This window comes from Oryzias latipes, chromosome 17 (assembly GCF_002234675.1).
Source record: "Oryzias latipes chromosome 17, ASM223467v1".
NCBI classification, from domain to species: domain Eukaryota; kingdom Metazoa; phylum Chordata; class Actinopteri; order Beloniformes; family Adrianichthyidae; genus Oryzias; species Oryzias latipes.
Genome location: NC_019875.2, coordinates 10,937,341 through 10,958,149, shown reverse-complemented (window position 1 = coordinate 10,958,149; position 20,809 = coordinate 10,937,341). Strand labels below are relative to the sequence as shown.

Here is a 20,809-nt window from a genome sequence, read left to right as displayed (position 1 = left end):
AAACGTACTATCTTAAAAGCCCACAGTACTCACTAGTGCAAAATCTTTTTTTCATGAAATATGCACAAAGCCCCCTGTGATATTTGTGGCCTAGCCCACATGAGGACCCACACAAGTGAGATGTGTCGTTTTGTAAAAAGTGTGATGTTTGTTTTCCATCCTTTTCATTAACTCTCTTCAAAAGAAATCCCACAAATGTGATATTCTTGGTTGTAAGTTATGTGGAATCTAATCTTGTGGAAGTCCCATGAAGAATCATTGGTTGCTATTCCAAAATATCAAATTTTTGTTCAATTTTTAAATTGTTCCAAAAAGTGAATTATCTTAAATTAGATTCAAAAACACTACACTGCATGGAGAAAAAAAAGCCACAAGTGTTTCTCTTTTAATAGATTTTACAAAATTGTATTTTGTTTCTAATGATAAGTCCTTTATAATGACTCCAGCTTAACATTTTTATTTAATAGCAAAAACACAATTCATAACTACACAAAAATATTTTTCCAACAGCTTAACGTGACATTGAAACTAAAACTTTGTACTGAAAAACTAAAAGTTCTGAAAATAATTACAAGACTTCATTTTAAACCACAAATTACATTTAACAAAATTAATATACCTTTCAAATCAAATGTATTTTGCATTTTTATTCAATAACTTTTTTTTCTTTGTTCCGACTGGGACTTTGTGGTCTGGTATGACAGTGGCCTTTGTGATTGTGGGGAGCGGGAGTCCTTCATTAATGTCACTTTCACTTGCAATTAATATAGTGACGAAAGAAAACGTTTTGATAAACAACTCAACAGTTGATTTAAACATTTCCATCTTTTCCTTTCAGTCCATTATATCATTGTGTGTTTCTGATCTGTTAGACCAGCAGTCATTCATTTCCTCCGCTGAACCCTGTGTTGTTCAATGAAATACCAGCAAACTCCTGTAGGGGGCAGCATTACATCATCCAGTGTATAGCCTGCCGGAAAGAAAGGAAGCAAAAGACGACGTCACCGATCTTCCGGTCCGCCATGCTGGAGGGCAAGCGAACAACTCCTAGAAACGGGATTTAATTCATTTACTCGCTATAATGGTCAATACCTGTGGTGTTTATGCTTGCAAGAACCGGAGAAGTCGTGGATCAGATCGGGGATATTATAGGTTACCTGCAGTCATCTTTCGTCAGGGAGAAACTACTAAATGTTTGACAGCCGAACGGCGTAAGTTATGGCTGGCGAGAATCCTGCCTCAAACATCTGTGGCGAATCTACGAGTATGCTCGGATCATTTTATCAAAGGTGAGTTACAATTTGGAAATTTAGCTAAATATACACGAGTCTGTGCATTTAGAAAGCTGCTGGTGAAATAGTTAGTGAATAATAATAGCAATGCATACATGATGATCCAGTGCTAACACAACAACAACAACAAGTACTACTAGCGGCCAGCATCCCCCTGAACTGCACTGGGTCTGGAGTGGAAGCCTTTTGCTGTAGTCTGTTCTTTATTTATACAACTCCTGAACTGTGGTATTATACTCCAAATTATAAAGAAGGTTAGTTTTAATTGTTCTACTAATGAATAGGCTGGGTAAGCTTGTTTTCAGGCACAGCACAGTTTGAAGTAGAAGGCCTATCTAACTCTTCCTTTCATGTATCTTGTTTTTTCAGTGATGGTTTCTTTTTTCCAGGCAAACCATCAGACCTCTATGATAAAACCAATCCTGACTGGGCCCCTTCTATAAAGTTGGGGTATAACAATGTCAAGTCACCAAAAGGTAAATGTGACATTTTGGATTTGAGTGAAGATTCATTTAAATGACATGATGCCATAGTCAATCACACATTAATTACACTAGTCAACTAGTCACTAGGCAACTTATGGTAACAATTGATGAGTTTGAAACTATTATGGAGTGCGTGTTTCCGAGTCAACTGCATCTAGGATGTTTAGGTCTGTTGTTGACATAATGCAGTCTAGGTTAGAATTTCTTGGTCAAATGGCCTTCTAGAGACGCACTCTATTATTATTCGGGATGTCCCAATCCAATTCTGTCATTTGATTTTGAGTATCAGCCTAAACTGAGTCCTGATCCAATAATTTTTTTTAAATAAATATTATTGAATTTTATTTACGGTTTAAAATGTAAATCTTGTAATTATTCTTTTTAAATCTTTTATTTTTCAATTCAAACTTTAAGTTTAAATGCCACAATAAGCTGGCATCATTATAACGCCGTACATTTTCGCCTCTGCAGTTACAAAAACAATCGTAGCACAGTCCAGCTGGGCTGTTAGAAGCTGATTGTTTAGTAAAAACTGGGAAGAAGTCGGTTTTGTTGACAGCAGATTGACAGTTGGGTAAATAAGACTGCATATAAACATTTGGGCTTAAACTGAAAGTTGGGGTTTACATTATCTGATGGATGAGGAGGGGTTGATCAAGAAGCTCTATGTTAAGGAGAACAGCAAAAAAGGTCAATGTTAGTTTTAAATTCAATCAAAATACTCTACAATATATATATTTTTTGGCAAAACATTTATTCAATGAGTAAGTACTTGATAATATTTCTAGTTTTTCTGTTCTGAGTTGTTAAATTTAGAAAGTATTCTCACCTCATTGTGAGAATATTCTGGTTGGAATCCCTGCTGGGACATTAACGGAGTTTACCTGCTCTCCCTGTGAGTGCAGGGCTTTATTCTGGGCACTCCAGCTTCCTCCTGCAGTCCAAAAACATGCTTCATAGGTTCATTGGTATCTCTAAATTAGGTGTGCATGTGAGTTGGAGGCAACCAAAAAAAGAAAGCTACATTTAATAGACAGTACTTCTTTTTTGTACCATGAGTGTGGGAAGGTGAGAGGATGATGACACCTGTGTGATGTACAATGTCATGCATGTCAAATGATAGCTCAGAGTTAGTCTTATCACGTCTCTGTCATTTGGTTATCAAATTGTAGCGACAATAAGCATCCACCTATAAATTCAAGACCAGTCCGTAAAACCTTTATGTGACGTCCTACCGGCCCGTGGCGTTGAAAAGGTTGGGGACCACTGTGTTAGAGAACAGAGTCCCAACAATGAATGTTCCAGATGTTTTCCAACGTTTCCTCCTGAATCTTTGTTCCTGCAGACCACTCAGAGAAAAACATCTGTAAGGAGGAGACTGATGATGAGCAGCTTCTCTGGAAACAGGAGAGGAGCTCCAGTCTGGATGAGGAGAAACCAGAGCTTCCACTGATCAAAGAGGAGTGGGAGGAGGTCTTCATCACTGAAGAAGTAGAGCAGCTTGAACTGAAGCAGGAAATTGATGCTTTCATGGTCACGGAGGACGATCAGGAAAACATGGACTCCAAACCAGTTCTGGAAGAAAACTCTCGGATCAGAAAAAGTGATTCTGTGACTGTCCAGTTGGACTCTCCTTCACATGAGACTTCAAATTCCTGTAAAATATGTGGAAAGGTTTATATTAGGAGTGCTTATTTGGAAACTCACATGAAAACTCACATGAAAACTAACTCAGCTGTGAAGTCTGTTTTCCGTGAAATTTACCCAAAGCCTTCTGGGATATTTCTGGTTTGGGCGACCACATGAGCACCCACACAGGTGAAAGGCGTCATTATTGTAAAACGTGTTGGAAAAAGTGTTGGTTTTATTTATTTATTTATTTATTTATTTATTTGCATCCTCTTGATTAACCTTCCACATGACAAATCACACCAGGCCTCTGGTAGAGGACCAGAGCTTATTGTGAGAAGCCGCCTGATTAGAAAATAATTCATGTATTAAATTAAAACTGTCAATGTAATCATAAGAACTGAAATGGTAACATCAGATGAAAAAGTGTTAATTGTGCCTTAAAGATCCACCCCATTGACTGTATATAGACAGTTGGACTGAGTGACCCCCGCCCCTCCCTTGGGTTATGAAGTACCTGCTGACTCCAAAAAGACAAAGTCCTATAGACATCTATTGAGAAATGATCAGCTATTACTCAGTCATATTTGTCAGAATAACCATCCTTGCTCTGATATCTTCTTCTTGCTAATCCTAATGTTTTTTAATGATATATTTTCTTTATCGCGAGTTATAAACTGACCAATCATTCCTCTCATGTATGACTGATTCTCCCTGCTTTCAGTGGAAGGGGTGAGGGCTTCAAAGTGGCTTACTCATGACTGGCGACAGTAGTTGCCATACAGATGTTGGGGCTTAGACCATTTGGACCATTCACAGTCATCAGGCTCCAACTTAGAAACATCTGTATCACGGAAAAATGGCGACTGAATTTGCTGGAGCTGAATGGACGGCTTTTTCTGCGGGTGACATCACACCTGCTCTGTCCAGTTCTGCATTTGCATACAGTCAATGAGTGTGTTTTTAGCATTGTCTTTTATAGTTTTGTCATATATAAAGAACTTTAGGATTGGAATTACATTTCTGAGTATTTCTTTATTCATGGTGAACCAAGAGCAGACATAAAAAGTTTGTTGTTACGTAGAAACTACAATCGGCTGCCTCAAGCTCCTTACTCTGCTCCACTCTGATGCATCCACCTGCAGACAAGTAGATCCTTGTATGTCTTTGTTTTCCTCGTCTGAGCTGATATCTGCTGGCTGAAAACTGTACAGTTGGGTAGCTCTGAGATTTCTTGTCATTTTTACAGCACCAATAATGTTAGTTTGGGGTTGTAAGCTAACAGTAGATACTGTTAAAAAAAAAATGAATGGGGGTGGTAAATAAGTAGAGGGCTGACTTTCATGCCAACCGTCCTGCCCACAACTCAGAGCTGAATTTCTGAGTTGAACTGCCTCTGCAGAAACCATGCCCTACAGTAGAACAGGGGTATCAAACTCATTTTCTCCGAGGGCCACATCAGCATAGTGGCTGTCCTCAAAGGGCCAGATATAACTTATGCATGTAACTAAATGCAATGAAAAATAAATACAACTACTCCTTAATGTTAAAAAAATATTTAAATATTTATTTATTATAACTTAACTGTAACACTAAAGTGACAATTATAGTTGCATAGAAAACATGTGTTTGCTTCTTACTCTAGCATAAATCCTTTTAAATTTGATTCTGTCAGGCTAGGTTATATGGACAGTGTTTAAGTCCTAATGTACAGTTGCCCAATCCGATATTCCAAGTCTGATTCCTCCTATATGAATAAATACACACCAATTTTTCTTTTTTATTCTAAGAAATTAAAAACATTTATGCTCTGGCGGGCAACATAAAATGACATGGTGGGCCACATTTGGCCCGCAGGCCTTGAGTTTGACGCATGTGTCCTAGAAAATGACAAGTTTTATGAGTTTGGGGGGAAGAAAAACAGCATAGTCATACTTACAAAAACACCAGGAAAATATAGGGAAAAATGATAGGAGTAGGTCTTTAAAAACATCATATTCAGGAATGCCGTTTGACCAAGGACAACAAAAATGGCAGAAAAAAAAATGTTGGTTTTGAAAATAAGAGTAGAGTGATAAAAATTCAATGGATTTACCTGAATGATCTTTGATAACTTTGAGGCCCAGAGTTATCAAAGATCATTCTAGTGAATGATAAATAATATATAAAGTCGATCAAGAAGTTAATAATCAGTTTCTTGCAAACGTTCGGTGTCTCTTCCTGTTGTGTCTCTGCTGTCTTTGCCTTTTTATGTACATGTCGAGCAAATAAAAAGGTGTCCAATCACAAACTTTCCTCTACCAAGTTGACTCGAGCACAATTAGCTAAAGGTGAATCACAACAAGGGTTGTAGGTCATGAGCACTAAACATGTAACCCTTGTTATTCACAGGATTGCACATAATACCTAAATAAATAAATATCTTGCTTTTATCATAAAGAACAGAAAAGTCTAAAGGACCCAGAATGCCAGGTTTGAATGTTTGAAGCTGTTATGTTGAGGAGATTTTGTTTTTGTTGATAAAAATAAAAAACCACTGGTAAGATAAACATGAGCTTCTCTGTGAAAAAGCATTCATTAATCTTTAGTTTTAAAAGCCAAACGAACAACATCAATTGTATCAATTTTGGTCAAAAAATTGGAGTGTGTCAGATTGCCACAAAATCTTTTATGTATTGACTTGTGGTTCATGTATCAGGATGCGTATCGGACTGCATGAGAGAGAAAAATATAAAAGTAGGGTTGTAATGATTGATCGATTACAGTAATCAATGAACCCATTTCTCGTCCTATAATCAAGCCTTCTGTCTGAGGCAGAATTGAATCGAATCGATGTATGCAAAACATTTTTCCCCCCAAAATGAGATACATTTTATTTTACAGTGAGATCCAACTAGATTGATTTGTCTGAGGCAAGTTGTTCATCAAATCAACCTAAACCATTAAACAATCACTTTAAAATTACATAAATCAAATGGAAACGATATTAGAAAATACCATTGAGACATGGTAGATTTATTTCACTATAACGTAAAAACAACCAAGTGCATCAGAGTGGACAACACATATGTGATGTCAGCATGAACTGATCCAGTCATCATTTCAGTCCAATGTGTGGAAACACTTTGAATTTAGCAAAGTCATGTGACCATACAGGGTGGTAGAATTAAAAAAAGAATTAATAATGTTCCCTTTGGATTGATTTGATGGAGATAGAGAGAGATATTCTTTATTGATCCCACATTGGGGAAATTCAATTGTTACAGCAGTTCAAAAGGCAGAGAAGAATGACAGCAATTTGCAAAAGTGAAGGGTGTTCAAAATGTGCAAAAATAGAAAAAGTAACAACTTATGTTCACTATTACGACATAACGTATTGTAACGCCCAACAGGTCGTCACTTGCGGTGGGAAGTTCGGGAGCAAAGCTGTCGCCTATTTGTACCGTCAATCAATCTGGCTGTGCTGGTGCACTATCCGTGTCCCACACACACCGCACGACTCTGTACAGTCTCAGTGAGGAAGAGACAGAGAAAGAAGCTGAGAATGCAGCGTACTTTCCAGCATAACAATCCCAATCATTAAGAACACGCACAACAGAACATTGCACAGCCGTCATCAACCTCTCCCCCTCCCACACTTATGGTGCAACAACAAGAAACAAACATAACAGGAAGAATAAACTAAGGTGAAACAACAAAACTGCCATTTGCAAAGAAACGTGGGCAAAAAGAAACGCTCCTGCTGAGCCCTAATTAGATCAGGGGACCACATCCCACAATCCCCTGCTGCTACAGACCTAAAATGCACATGACCGCCACTCCAGTATATTGTGCGTAATAATAAAATGAAATAAATAAAGTAAAAACATAGAATATACAGATGGGCTATGGATGTATGATAACCGGTTTGTACATGCATATTTAAACTGTGGCATTGTACAATCTGTTGGGATGAATGATTTGCGGAACCGTTCCTTCCTACGTGGAGCGTGTAACAGTCTGCCACTGAAGGAGCTGTTCAGCGCCTCCACTGTCTGATGTAGTGGGTGAGAGGTGTTGACCATGATGGATGTTAGCTTGGCCAACATCCTCCTTTCACCAACTTCTTCCAAAAAGTCCAGTGGACAGCCCAGGACAGAACTGGCCCTCCTGACCAGCTTTTTAAGTCTCTTCCTGTCCCGGTCTGTGCTGCCTGCTCCCCAACACGCCACGGCGTAGTGGATAGCAGAGGCCACCAGAGAGTCATATGTGGAAAAACGACAGTGGGATGAACTTTAGGAAACTAAAATCTGAATAGGTTTACCATTAATTCTTGTTTACTTCTTTTTTCTCATATTTAATTTACACTCGATTATCTTGTAGGAAATACAAGGAATCTGAAAAATTTCCCCTGCACTGTTCAGTATCAGGTGTTTATGTCTGAGTCACACTGGTTGAGATTTTGGGTAAAGGTTTCCTGGATCAATTTTAGGTCAGTAAATTAGATCAAATTGGATCATTCAAAATGAACCATTATCGACTACGAATTGGTCAACCAAAATTATTATATAAATCAAATCGTTGTTAAAATAAATGTATACATTCCTAAAATCTAGCGTTCGGATAAGTTATTTTGACCCGCCTTGCCGCTAGGGGGCGCCTTATGTCATGAAAGTCCCAGTTTCCGGGTTTAGCCTTATGAATATTTACTGTTAGCGTCCTTTGTCAGAAAAAAATCCACAATTTTTGTTATTATCCTTATTTAAACACACGTTTAGAGTGATGGAAGTTTTCAAGAATGGACCACCAACTTTCACATCCGGTATGTAACTCCAAATGTCCGATAAATGATAACAAAATGAGATGTTTGACTTGGTGATTTACGGCTAAAAATGATGCAGCGACCAGAGCTTTGAAGGCACAGATTTAAATCGGTTAAGGATGTTTACAGCTGCATTTGAAAGGAACCTGGTGAGCAGCCCATTTCTGACTCTGCAGTAAAAAAACAAATGTTAGCAATGATCTGGAAGAAGCCAGATTCGTTGACAGCAAATTGACAGTTGGGTAAATTAAGACTGCTTATTAACATTTGAGCATAAATTGAAAGTCAGGCTTTACATGATCTGATGCAGAAATGGATTAATAAAAAAAAATACTGTAAGTTTAGGAAAAACAACAGAACTTAAATATAAAGTTAAGTTGTTATTGTTGACTATAAATGTTTTTCTTTGTAATGTTCCCTGATGATAAATTGACAACAAATATTCTACGAAATGTGGGCGGAAAAAAGAAATGGATGGATTTTTAGGTTTGTGTCTTCTGAAATATTATATTTAGAAAGTTATCAAATCTGAAGTTCTCTAGCTAGTAATTATCAGCTGCAATGTTTGTTAACTGAAATAAACGATCACATTTTTTTTAAAAAAGGTGCTTAAATCTGTTGCATCTTCTAAAATAATATTTTAAATAATCTGTTTTAATCTTGATTCTTTTCACAGAGGCTCCACAGTTCTATAGAGAGGAGGAAGAGGAGAAAACATTTCTGGATGAGGAGCAGCCAGAGTTTCCACAGATCAAAGAGGAAGAGGAGGAGGAGGAACTCTGCAGCAGCCAGGAGGAAGAGCAGCTGTTCCTGAAGCAGGAGATCAAATCTGAATGTGATGGAATATTTGTAGTCCAGTACGAAGGTGAGCTAATTTTAACGAGTTTAATTCTTAATGTTAGCTTTGAAGTTTAGTAATTAATATTTTAGATGCGTTATTGAGAGTAAAGTTGAAACTTTTGAGTGTTTTTTTTTTAAATGTAAACTTTCAAACAAAATTCATCCAATGTTTCAGATGTTTTTATTAGTTTCCTCCTGAATCTTTGTTCCTGCAGACCTTTCAGAGAAAAACCTCTATAGGGAAGAGGAGACTGATGATGAGCAGCTTCTCTGGAAGCAGGAGAGGAGCTCCAGTCTGGATGAAGAGGAACCAGAGCTTCCACTGATCAAAGAGGAGGAGGAGGAACAATTCATTAGTGAGGAAGATCAGCTTGAAATGAAGCAGGAAACTGATGATTTCATGGTCACTGAGGATGATCAGGAAAAAATTAACTACAAACCAGGACCAAGTGAGAGTCCAGTTCTGGAAGGAAGCACTCAGATCAGTGATGGTGTGACTGTCCAGCTGGACTCTCCGTCACAAGAGAGCTTATTTTGGTGTGGAACATGTGGGAAAGTTTTTCCCCGACGTCGCAGTTTGACTGATCACATGAGAATACACACGCGTGAAAGGCTTCCTTGTGAAATTTGTGAGAAAACTTTTTGCCACGCAAATAGTTTGCTCTGTCACATGAGAACGCACACAGGCGAGAGGCCTTTTACCTGTGAAGTGTGTGAAAAAGGCTTCATTAAAAGGATTTACTTAAAAATGCACATGAGAACCCACACAGGTGAGAGGCCTTATACCTGTGAAGTGTGTGAAAAAACCTTCGTTCGAAGCTGTCACTTTAAAATCCACATGAGGACTCACACAGGTGAGAAGCCGTTCACTTGTGAAATATGTGAAAAAAGTTTCATCAGAAGATGTCAATTACAAGTCCACATGAGAACGCACACAGGTGAGAGACCTTTTACCTGTGAAATATGTGAAAAAAGTTTCACACAAAGCTGTCAATTACAAGTCCACTTAAGAACCCACACAGGTGAGAGGCCTTTTACCTGTGAGGTATGTCAAAAGAGTTTCACTAAAAGTATTCACTTGAAGGTCCACATGCGAGCTCACACAGGAGAGAGGCCCTATACCTGTACAGTCTGTGGAAAAAGTTACGCTCAAAGCAGTTATTTAACAGTCCACATGAAAACTCACACAAGTGAGAGGCCCTATATTTGTAAAATATGTGGGAAAAGTTACACTCAAAGTTGTCACTTATCTCTTCACATGAAAAAGTCACATAGGTAAGAGGCCTCTTGCCTATAAAGTATGATAACGTTTCAATGCATCTCGTGAAATGTACACAAAGCCTTCTGTGATATTTGTGGTATAGCCCACATGAGCACGCACACAGGTAAAAGGGGCCATTCTTGTAAAAAAAAAAAAAACAGTGTAAACATTTTTTTCCTGTTCTTTTTATTAACTGTCTACAAAAGAAATCACACAAATGAGAGTGATAATACATAATAACAAATGTTATTATGTATTTTGTATCTCACATCAGAGGAACCATAGTTTTACTATACAAAAAAATACATTTTTGGAAGTTGTTCCAAAACGTTCTAATTCACTGCACCATGTTCTGAATATCGAGTAGGATTTTTCCTCTTTTGTGTGTGATTAGTAGTTGTACACATGTATCTAAAAATATGTAATTAAACACAGCTATGGTAATCTCCTGATGAAGATTGAAATGTGTTTAAATTTAAAATTTGACTACATTTTAACAAATGTGTAAATTCTCTGGTAATAAAACATAATGGCTGTTGGTTTGTTATGAATCTATTTGTAAATTTCATCAATTTAGATCTAGTTTGTGTTTCTTTTATCGGTATTTATGTAGATAGAACAGAACTAAAGAAAATCTGAATGTAATATAACGGAACACGATAAGATTTTATTTACACTCCGTGCAGTTTTTGTTTAAATGACTGTTGATCATTTATTCTTTAATTGTGGAGTTATAAATCAATTTTACTTATATTTTGTTCTTTATGATTAAGATTAAAACAATTTTATTCTGTATTTGGAATTGTGTTGTATCTTATATTGTATTGTTATAAATGTTCTATTTTGTATTATATTTAGCAAATGTGCAATAAGTAAATTAAAAAAAGTTGATGATTGTTTCTAACATTGAACAACAAAAAGTGAACAATCATACTTAATTAACCTTTTATTGTTTTAATGCAAATGGAACATTCATAATTTCAAAGTTACAATCATACCCTTCATTTTTCTATCTTTATCAATGAGGTCAAACAATACATGGACACAATAGGAAACTCTGACAATAAGAAAGCCATTAAAACGTTCGATCTGCGCTTCAGTTTTAATGTCTTTGTGTAAAATGTAAGAATAGCCCCCTGGTTTGTTCCTTTCTTGATGCTGTTTTGCATTGTTGTGTATTGAATTGTTACAATTGCTAAAGTTTGTGATAAAAAAATAGACCCCCCCCCCCCCCCACACACACACACAACACTGTAAAAAGTTGCTTTTACCCGCCGCGTCGGTAGGGGGCGCTTTAATGTCATGTCTGGAAAATGTCCTAGTTTCCGGTTTTAGCCTTATGAATATAAATTGTTAGCGTCTTTTGTCAGAAAAAACTCAACAATTTTCGTCTTAATCGTCATTTAAACATAAGTTCAGACTCATGGAAGTCCTCAAGAACGCAGAACTAAAATTCACAGCCGGTATGTACCTCCAAATGTCCAATAGATGAGAACAAAATGCGATGTTTGACTTGCTGACTCATGGCTAAGCAGCGATGAGAGCTTTGGGAAGGGGCTCCAAGTGGTTGAGGGTATTTTCTGCTGCATTTGAAACAAACTTCCAGTGGTGAGCAGTCCGGAAAAAAGTCATCACAGTGGAATGCATCTTACTTACTTCTTAAGCGAAGAACAGATGCAATTTCTGTTAACGAAAAGATAGAATTTAGCAGAATTATTTTAGACTTAGACTAGGTTGGTCTAATTAAGTTACAGGACAATATAAACAGCAACCAGTCACAGATACTCAGCTGCAGGCAGTAAAATTACCCAGAGATGCACTGACATGCCATGATCCAAACTGCAAAAATGCTAATCATCGCAATGAGTTGTGTGAGAGTTCTGTGAAAATATAGTCAAAGTTCTAAAGATGGTAGTCTCTGCTTATTGAGGCAGGAGTCATAAAGCTGGACTGTTATAAAGCTGGAACGACTTGTAGCTGAACATCATGATGCAGCCAGGGATGCTTTCACACTCTGGCATGAAGCAGGGAAAACTCTGCAAGGTGCACTGTTTGAGAGTTAGAAAGTGAGTTCTGCTAGATTCAAATATGCACTTTTTGCTATTAAAAGGGAAGAAAACATGTTGAGAGCAGACTCTCTGGCCAGAGGTCTACAAAACAATGGTTACCATAAATATTGGAAGGAGGTTACTGTTATGAATAACTGTATAACTTCATTGCCATCCAACATTGAAGGTGTATGTGGCACTGATAAAATTGGTGACTTCTAGTGAAAGCATTATTCTGACCTGCTTAATTCGGTGAAAAGCCATGTAGTTTCTATTGACCATGTGGATATCACTGACACAGTGGTGATTCGTGCAAGTGAGATACATCATGATGCAATTTTAAAGTTAAAAGAAAGCAAAGCATGTGGTCTAGATAACATTATATTCAAGTTTTAAATTACTGTCCCTGTTGACCATGTGTTTCTGTCTTTTTAATGCATGGAGTCCTACCTGATTCAGTTCTTTCGGTTGTACTGGTTCCTGTCATTAAAGACAAGACTGCCAGTTTAAATGGTCTGTTAAATTGCCGACCAATTGCCCTTGCCAGCAACATCTTAAAAATTTTAGAATATGTGTTAATGACTAGACTTGAAGTGCATCTTTTAACAAGTGAGAATCAATTTGGTTTAAAAAAAGAGCCTTCAGCCACCAAAAAGTATTAATACTTAATAATACTATTAACTAATAAATCGAGGTGTGCCGAAATATCTGGTTCTATTCCTGTTTTTTTGGTATTCTAATCAAATAATGGTTGTTAAATTGGGCAATGTTGTATCAGAGACTTTTTATGTGAGTAATGGTGTCCAACAATGAGGGATTCTTTCACCATTTTTTAGTCAATGCATATATTGATGATCTCTCTACTGAGTTAAATCTATGCAAAACTGGGTGTTCTGTTGGATGTCAGATTTTAACCATGTTATGTACGCTGATGACCTTGTCATTTTTAGCCCGTACAGTGCTGGGATGCAGAAACTTTAAAAAAGTCTGCTCTGACTATAGCAGAGACTTTGATATTTATTATAATCCTTCTAAATGCAAAATAATGACTGTTGGGACCAAAGACGACAACAATGTAAACTTTCCTTTTTTTTAAAAAACTTTGTGGACAGTAGGCCTGCACAATATACCGCAAATTTATCGTTATCGCAATATCAAGCTGTGCAATATGCATATCGCAAAAGACAGCAAATTTGCAACAAATGGTTACCTTAGATGTGGCCAAACAATCTTATGGCAGCTTGAAGTGTTTAATGGATTGAAAGAATCCCTTTCTGCATTTGACCAATCAGATGGACCCTTTCACGTTGTTAACTAATCGGATGGCGCCCTATTATGTTGTATGTTCGCCTCCTATGTCAACAAGGGTCATTTGTAGTATAATTTTTAAGCTGTTGTAATGGAATGGGAATAATATTTTTGGTTGTTTTGCTAATTGTTTAAATACCGCAAATTATATCGTTATCGCAATATTAATTACTAATATCGCATATCGCGAGTTTTCTTCATATCGTGCAGCCCTAGTGGACAGCCTTTGGTACAAACTTCAATCATTAAATATCTTGGACATTTTATTACTGGTGATTGGTGGGATGACAGAGATATCCAGAAACAATACTGTAAACTCTATGCTCAGGCAAATATGCTGATGAGAAAGTTCAGAATGTGTTCTCTCCAAGTGAAGTTACCGTTGTTCAGAGCTTACAGCACTCCACTGTATACGGCTCCTCTGTGGTGGGATTATGGATGTGGGACATTCTGTAGATTCATAGTGGCCTATAGTGATGCCTGTAGGCTTCTGCTACAGGTGCCCAGTTGGTACAGAGCCAGTCAGCTGTTTGTGGATGCTCACATCCCCACCTGTGAGGCACTACTACGTTGTCTTACCCACAGCCTCATGGAGCGCCTGGACAAGTCTGTGAATGCAATTGTAATGTCGCTAACTGATCCCCTAAGGAGCTCATGCCGCTACACCTCCACCTTGAGGAAGCACTGAGTCTGAAATAAAGTGTGAATAATAATTGTTTTTTAAATTTGCCTTTAATTTTTTACATTTTATTGTATTTCTTTGGTGGCAGCAGATAGTTTGGTAAATTAGACTGCAGCATAAGTGAAAGTTGGTCTTTACATGATCTGATGGAGAGAGAGGTTGTTAAATGATGCTGTAAGTTAAAAAAAACAGCAAATAAGTAAATGTTGATTTTAATTTTTATTGTTGAATACCTATGTTTCTCTTTGAACTTACTTATCTTATATTAATAAAAAATTTCTGCAAAAATTCTTTTTATTTTTATTTTTTTAGGGCAAAGAATTGATGGATTTTTAGGTTTGTTTCTTTTGAAACATTCGGTTTATAAAATCTAAAAATGATTAATTAGTAATTAACAACTAGCTGCTGTCATGTTTAACTGAAATAAATAATTATATTTGAAAAAAAGGTTATGAGATCTTCTAAAATAATCAGTTATTTCATATTGTCTAATTTTTTCACATAGATGCTCCACAATTGCGCGTCTGCAGGGAAAAAAAGGAGGAGAAAACATTTCTGGATAAGGAGCGGCCAAAGATCAATGAGGAAGAGGAGGAGGAGGAGGGGGAACTCTGCAGCAGCCAGGAGGAAGAGCAGCTGTTCTTGAAGCAGGAGATCAAATCTGAATGTGATGAAATTATTGTAGTCCAGTTTGAAGGTGAGCTTCATCCTCTGCTGAATATCAACTAAACAGAGAAAACTACCATAGAGAATAAGGCTGTTTATTTTTAATATATATTTAGTTGATTAATAGTTGATAAATCCAGTGGGACAGTGCTGGGAACCAGGCAAGTCTAAAAACAGCAGCGTCTTGTAAAACGCTGCTGTTTGTTTACACTCTCTCCCGCCAGCTTACAGCCTCGTATAACAACAAGCTAACAGTAGCTTAGCAAAAACAACAGCCAGCAATATGGGTGCTATCCAGCTGGACATTTTTGAGCCAGATGGCAGCTTGGATGAGGAAAATGAAGGCGGAAATGGATCTATTTGTCTGCAAGTGGATGCATCAGAAATGGATCGAAGCAGGGAGACTTTGGCCCGCCCACCGCAGTTGCTGCGCCACAAACCTGCGGCTTTTCAAACCGTGGGTTTATATTTGCTCTTAAATTATTTTATATAAGTCTAACACCAAGAGGAAAAGGACAAGAAAAAAATGTTAAAACACAAAAAAAACATCATTTTCATTGGACTGGGTCTTTAAATGTAAACCCTATTTTGGGTTGTCTTTTACCTATTTTTGTGAATCAGACATCTTACCTTGAACAATATTGGAAAATTACCAATGCAAAAGATTCTGAGCTTATAAAAGAAGCTCTTTCTACTTTAAGAACTGAAATGTTTTTGGCTTCTTGCTTGAAGACATGGGGTAAAGAATCTCTTAATTTTAAAACCCTTTACAGATGTAAAGAACTGCCCATTACACCCATTCTTGCTGTATGTCTGTTAGGGAACAGAGTCCTTTTGTCTAATGTTCCAGATGTTTTTACTAGTTTCCTCCTGAATCTTTGTTCCTGCAGACCCATCAGATAGAAATATCTATGGGGAGGAGGAGACTGATGATGAGCAGCTTCTCTGGAAGCAGGAGAGGAGCTCCAGTCTGGATGAAGAGGAACCAGAGCTTCCACTGATCAAAGAGGAGGAGGAGGAGCACTTCATCAGTGAGGAAGCAGATCAGCTTGAACTGAAGCAGGAAAATGATGCTTTCATGGTCACTGAGGATGATCAGGAAAACATGGACTCCAACCCAGAACCAAGTGAGAACCCAGTTCTGGAAGGAAGCACTGGTATAAGAAACAGTGATACTGTGGACTCTCCTTCACATGAGAGCTTACATTGGTGTGGAACATGTGGAAAGGTTTTTGCCAAACGTCGTAATTTGACAATTCACATGAGAATACACACGCGTGAAAGGCCTTCTTGTGAAATTTGTAAGAAAACTTTTTGCCACGCAAATAGTTTGCTGTGTCACATGAGAACGCACACAGGTGAGAGGCCTTTTACCTGTGAAGTGTGTGAAAAGGGTTTCATCAAAAGCATTCACTTAAAAGTGCACATGAGAACTCACACGGGAGAAAGGCCTTTTACCTGTGAAGTGTGTGAAAAAACCTTCATTAAAAGTAGTCACTTTAAAGTCCACATGAGGACTCACACAGGCGAGAGGCCTTTTACCTGTGAAGTGTGCGAAAAAACTTTCATTAAGAGTTGGCAATTACAAGTCCACATGAGAACACACACAGGTGAGAGACCTTTTACTTGTGAACTATGTGAAAAAAGTTTCACACAAAGTTGTCAATTACAAGTTCATATGAGAACCCACACAGGTGAGAGGCCTTTTACCTGTGAGGTATGTCAAAAGAGTTTCACTAAAAGTATTCACTTGAAAGTCCACATGCGAGCTCACACAGGAGAGAGGCCTTTTACTTGTGAAGTCTGTGGAAAAAGTTACACACAAAGTAGTCATTTATCAGTTCACATGAAAACACACACTGGTGAAAGGCCTTATACTTGTGAAATTTGTGAAAAAAGTTTCATTAAAAGTAGTCACTTTAAGGTCCACATGAGAACTCACACAGGTGAGAAACCTCTTACTTGCAAAGCATAAAACGTTTCAAAATAGATCCTTAAAGGTTCACACAGGTTTTTGACCTCACACATGTGAGAAGCCTGTCTCTGCTGAAATGTACACATTATGTACACATGAGCAGATGAAATGTGTTATTCTTGTAAAAAGTGTAAAAAGTTTTCTTTTATTCTCTTCACAAACTGTCGACAAAAGAAATCCCTCAAATGAGAATATTATTCTCTGTAAATTTTGTGGAATCTGTGTTAACGAAAGTGAAGCTTTGACGGCTTATATCAAAGTTCACACATCTGAGGAACGGAACCATAGTTTTATAACCCAGAAAGTTACATTGTTGTTCAATCTTCAGATTGTTCCAAAAAGTTCTGTTTGTGAAGGTTCACAATTAGTCAATGGACAAGACAGGGTTTCTTGCAAGATCTTTTAATGTTTTTTTTTTTTGTTTTTTGTAAAGGAAGATTTAAAAAAAAAAGTACAAAAACAGAAAAGTTTCAAATCTAAAGTAATTTGGGCCCAACTGAAAAAATAACGAAATGAAACAAAACATGTGGGCCTAAACTGAACAGGCCTGACCAGACTCAGACTCATCCCCTGCCTTGACTCACTGGGGAAGCTTTATAGACAGGGACAAACCATACTGGACACATGAGGGAGGGGAAAACTAACAAATCAAACATTCCAACCAATTAATCTAATTACAAAACAGGAAAACAGAAACCAAACAAAATTCATTTAATACAAAAAAAATCTTCAACAAAAAGTGGATTAAATAATTTCCTTTAAAAAAACAAAAATAAAGTCTATGAGGAGAGTTGGTAATCCCTGCAGTTCCCCAGTGGAATGTCCCAATCTCTGCTGATTACTATGGATGGGCTCACCTGGGATGGAAACTCAGAAAACAAACAAAAGGGATGAAACTATTGTTCTTACTTAAAACAAATGAAATGTGTGCACCCACTGTTAATTTATTTTAAGTAAACAAAGTAAAAGTGAATGTTTTACTTTTAAAGAAAAATGAAATAAATATTAACACCTATGTGGTGGTTTGAGGTTCAACCACCACACTGTTGAAACTGCACCGTGTTCTGAAAAAGAATACTATTTTGTCTTTTTTGTGTGTGATTAATAGTCGCATACATGGATCTAAAATTATGTAGTTAAACTCAATGAAGATTGAAATTGTTTATTAAATGTGTACAAATTTGAATGTACATTTTGAAAAATTTGTAAGTTTTTCATCAACAAAACATGATGGCTTGAGTTTTAATAATGAAAAATATTTGATTCACATCTAGGCTGTATTGTGTTGGTATTCTACTTATTAGCAGTGTAACGATCAATCAACTTAATCAATGAATCAATTTGTATTCCTATAATCCCACCAGCTTTATCTTTCTGAGGCATGCTGTTAATCGAATTGACCTATAACATTATATAACTGTTTTAACCCAAGAGAACCCAGACCCATTTTTCCTGAAAAATTAAATAATGTAGGATACACCAGAAAAAAAAACAACAAAAAAAAGTCTTATATTTTACTGTTAGACTGATGTCATCATGGGTTGTTATGGGTTAAAGTGAAATAAACAGTCAATGATTGAGGCACAGGTGTTTTTTTTAACTATAACATACAAACGACAAAGTGCCATCACAACACGTATGATGGCGGTGCCATTTTATACGTTTTTCCAATTATATAATAAATGTTTTTTTGTTTTAATTCCTGTTTTCTCATTACTGTTCTGTTATCTCTGTCATATTTGGATAATTGCTTTGGATATGCGCTGAATGTTTGACCAATTGTTGTTTAAATCAGAAACCTATGTATGAACAGTTTCATGTTGATGTAAACCATAGAAGAAAGATCTTTTGTTGTTCATGATTTTGTAAATAAAGATGGACGGAGGAACAACACGGTAAAAACCCGGTCTGTTTTATTTGTTAAATCTTCCCCCTGGTACACCCCTGAACTCCATAAAATGAAAGCCAAATGCCGCCAGTTGGAACAGCTCTGCAAAAAAACTGGCTCTCTCATTTATAAGGAAATCTACAATGAACAGATTCTACAATACAAGGACTTGGTTTCTATCACTAAAACGAACTACTTCACTGAACTGATTGATGTAAATAAGGGAAATTCCAAAATTCTGTTTTCTTTAATGGATAATGTCTTTCAACCCCGTAACAGTTTTCCCCCTCATTTTTATTCAGATGAGCACTGTAATTCTCTTCAGTTATTCTTTAACCAGAAAATTCTAGATATCCATCAGCATCTCCATTCCTTCACCTCTCCTCCCACCCCGTCTGACTCATTTTCTGTTACTCATATATTCACTTCCTTTCTCCTCCCTGATCCCAGTGAAATTTCCCGCCTCATCCATAAGTCCAAACCATCCACATGTTTGCTAGATCCCCTACCAACATCCCTGGTTAAATCCTGCCTTCCTTCTCTTCTTCCTTTCATTTGTGCCATTATCCACTCCTCAATGACATCAGGTATTGTCCCCTCACTCCTCAAGATCGCTGCCGTCAGACCTATCCTAAAAAAACCCGGCTCAGACCCCAATTCTTTTCATAATCTTCGTCCTATTTCTAACCTCCCCTTCATTTCAAAAATTCTTGAAAAAATAGTCGCCTCCCAACTTTCCCATCATCTCACCCCTTTATAGCACAGAAACTGCCCTACTAAAAATCACCAATGACCTTCTCCTAGCAGCTGATTCTGGACTCATCACCATCCTCATCCTCCTCGACTTGAGCGCAGCATTTGACACCATATCTCACTCCATCCTCCTCCACAGACTTTCAGCCCTCGGTATCGAGTCCACCCCCCTCCCCTGGTTTCATTCTTATTTTTCGAGCCGCACTCAGTTTATTCAAATGAATTCTTTTAAATCCCAACCCTCACTCATTTCATCTGGTGTTCCTCAAGGTTCTGTTCTCGGTCCCCTCGGTCCTCCCTTCAGTTTCTGTCCCTCCGGCCCGTATGGTCACCATGGGGAGCCGTGCCTTCAGTCGCTCTGCTCCCCAACTCTGGAACTCTCTCCCCCCAGACCTCCGTAACACTGACTCCTTTCTGATCTTTAAATCCACCTATGGGACTCCACCTAAAACCTATCTGTTTAAGCTTGCATTTCCGGAACACAATTTCTCATTCTCTGTCAGCTGATTTTACTAATGAATCCAATTTATTTATTGTTTTTAACATGTGATTTTATTGTGTTTTACCTCTAACTTTGTACAGTGACCTTGGGTGTTTTGAAAGGCGCTTTTAAATAAAATGTATTATTATTATTATTATTATTACTTGGTTGCTGTAGTTGCCAAACTCTTCTGTTTTGTTATGACAGAGCTGACAGTTGACTGTGGAATATTTAGGAGTGAGGAAATTTCATGACTGAATTTGTTGCATAGGTGACATTCTGTAATAGTTCCACGCTGGAATTCACTGAGCACCTGAGAGCGGCCCATTCTTTCACAAATGTTTGCAAAAACAGTGTGCATGCCTGAGTGCTTACTTTCATACACCTGTGGCCAGACCAAGTGATTAGGACACCTAAATCTGATCATTTGGATAGGTGAGCAAACACTTTTGGTAACCCAGGGTATTTCTAACATAAACAAGGAAAAGCAAAGATTTAACTAAGTATTGCAAAATTATTGTTATTTTAAGTTGTCTTTTTCCTCCCCTCAGCCATTTTTTTTGTTTTCATATTTATGTACACAGAGAGAGAGAGAGAGAGAGAGAGAGAGAGAGATGGAGAGAGAGAGAGAGAGATGGAGAGAGATGTCAGGTTTTGATTTTTTACACTCCATGCCGGTAGAGGGCAGTGTAATGTTCGC

The 20,809-nt window shown here is 37.4% G+C and overlaps 3 protein-coding genes across 4 annotated transcripts; all 3 read left to right on the top strand.

The window, feature by feature from the left end:
- Positions 1–604: 604 nt before the first annotated feature.
- Positions 605–5,817, top strand: LOC111949121 (transcriptional regulator CRZ1-like). 2 transcript variants are annotated; one of them, XM_023965693.1, is made up of 3 exons: positions 605–1,289; positions 1,662–1,768; positions 3,123–5,817. In XM_023965693.1, exons 1-3 carry the CDS (start codon positions 1,219–1,221, stop codon positions 3,581–3,583), a joined length of 639 nt encoding a protein of 212 aa, XP_023821461.1. In that variant the 5' UTR covers positions 605–1,218; the 3' UTR covers positions 3,584–5,817. The 2 variants fall into 2 exon arrangements, with proteins under 2 accessions (XP_023821461.1, XP_023821460.1); XM_023965692.1 differs by having other exon boundaries at positions 617–1,289; positions 1,682–1,768.
- A 2,234-nt stretch (positions 5,818–8,051) lies between these two features.
- LOC101168987 (oocyte zinc finger protein XlCOF6.1) lies at positions 8,052–11,400 on the top strand. Its single transcript, XM_020711357.2, has 3 exons — positions 8,052–8,207; positions 8,884–9,072; positions 9,263–11,400. The coding sequence occupies exons 1-3, from the start codon at positions 8,168–8,170 to the stop codon at positions 10,324–10,326; spliced, it is 1,293 nt and encodes a 430-aa protein (XP_020567016.1). The 5' UTR covers positions 8,052–8,167; the 3' UTR covers positions 10,327–11,400.
- A 206-nt stretch (positions 11,401–11,606) lies between these two features.
- Positions 11,607–18,878, top strand: LOC110016953 (gastrula zinc finger protein XlCGF57.1). The gene is made up of 3 exons (XM_020711355.2): positions 11,607–11,771; positions 14,852–15,043; positions 15,903–18,878. Exons 1-3 carry the CDS (start codon positions 11,732–11,734, stop codon positions 16,985–16,987), a joined length of 1,317 nt encoding a protein of 438 aa, XP_020567014.1. The 5' UTR covers positions 11,607–11,731; the 3' UTR covers positions 16,988–18,878.
- The last annotated feature ends 1,931 nt before the right edge of the window (positions 18,879–20,809 follow it).

Coding starts and splice junctions, on each gene's coding strand:
- LOC111949121 (XM_023965692.1), top strand. CDS start 1,082: ATGGTCAATACCTGTGGTGTTTATGCTTGCAAGAACCGGAGAAGTCGT. Junction 1,290..1,681: donor CTCGGATCATTTTATCAAAG/GTGAGTTACAAT, acceptor TCTTTTTTCCAG/GCAAACCATCAGACCTCTAT. Junction 1,769..3,122: donor CAATGTCAAGTCACCAAAAG/GTAAATGTGACA, acceptor TTGTTCCTGCAG/ACCACTCAGAGAAAAACATC.
- LOC101168987 (XM_020711357.2), top strand. CDS start 8,168: ATGGAAGTTTTCAAGAATGGACCACCAACTTTCACATCCG. Junction 8,208..8,883: donor ACCACCAACTTTCACATCCG/GTATGTAACTCC, acceptor TTCTTTTCACAG/AGGCTCCACAGTTCTATAGA. Junction 9,073..9,262: donor ATTTGTAGTCCAGTACGAAG/GTGAGCTAATTT, acceptor TTGTTCCTGCAG/ACCTTTCAGAGAAAAACCTC.
- LOC110016953 (XM_020711355.2), top strand. CDS start 11,732: ATGGAAGTCCTCAAGAACGCAGAACTAAAATTCACAGCCG. Junction 11,772..14,851: donor AGAACTAAAATTCACAGCCG/GTATGTACCTCC, acceptor TTTTTCACATAG/ATGCTCCACAATTGCGCGTC. Junction 15,044..15,902: donor TATTGTAGTCCAGTTTGAAG/GTGAGCTTCATC, acceptor TTGTTCCTGCAG/ACCCATCAGATAGAAATATC.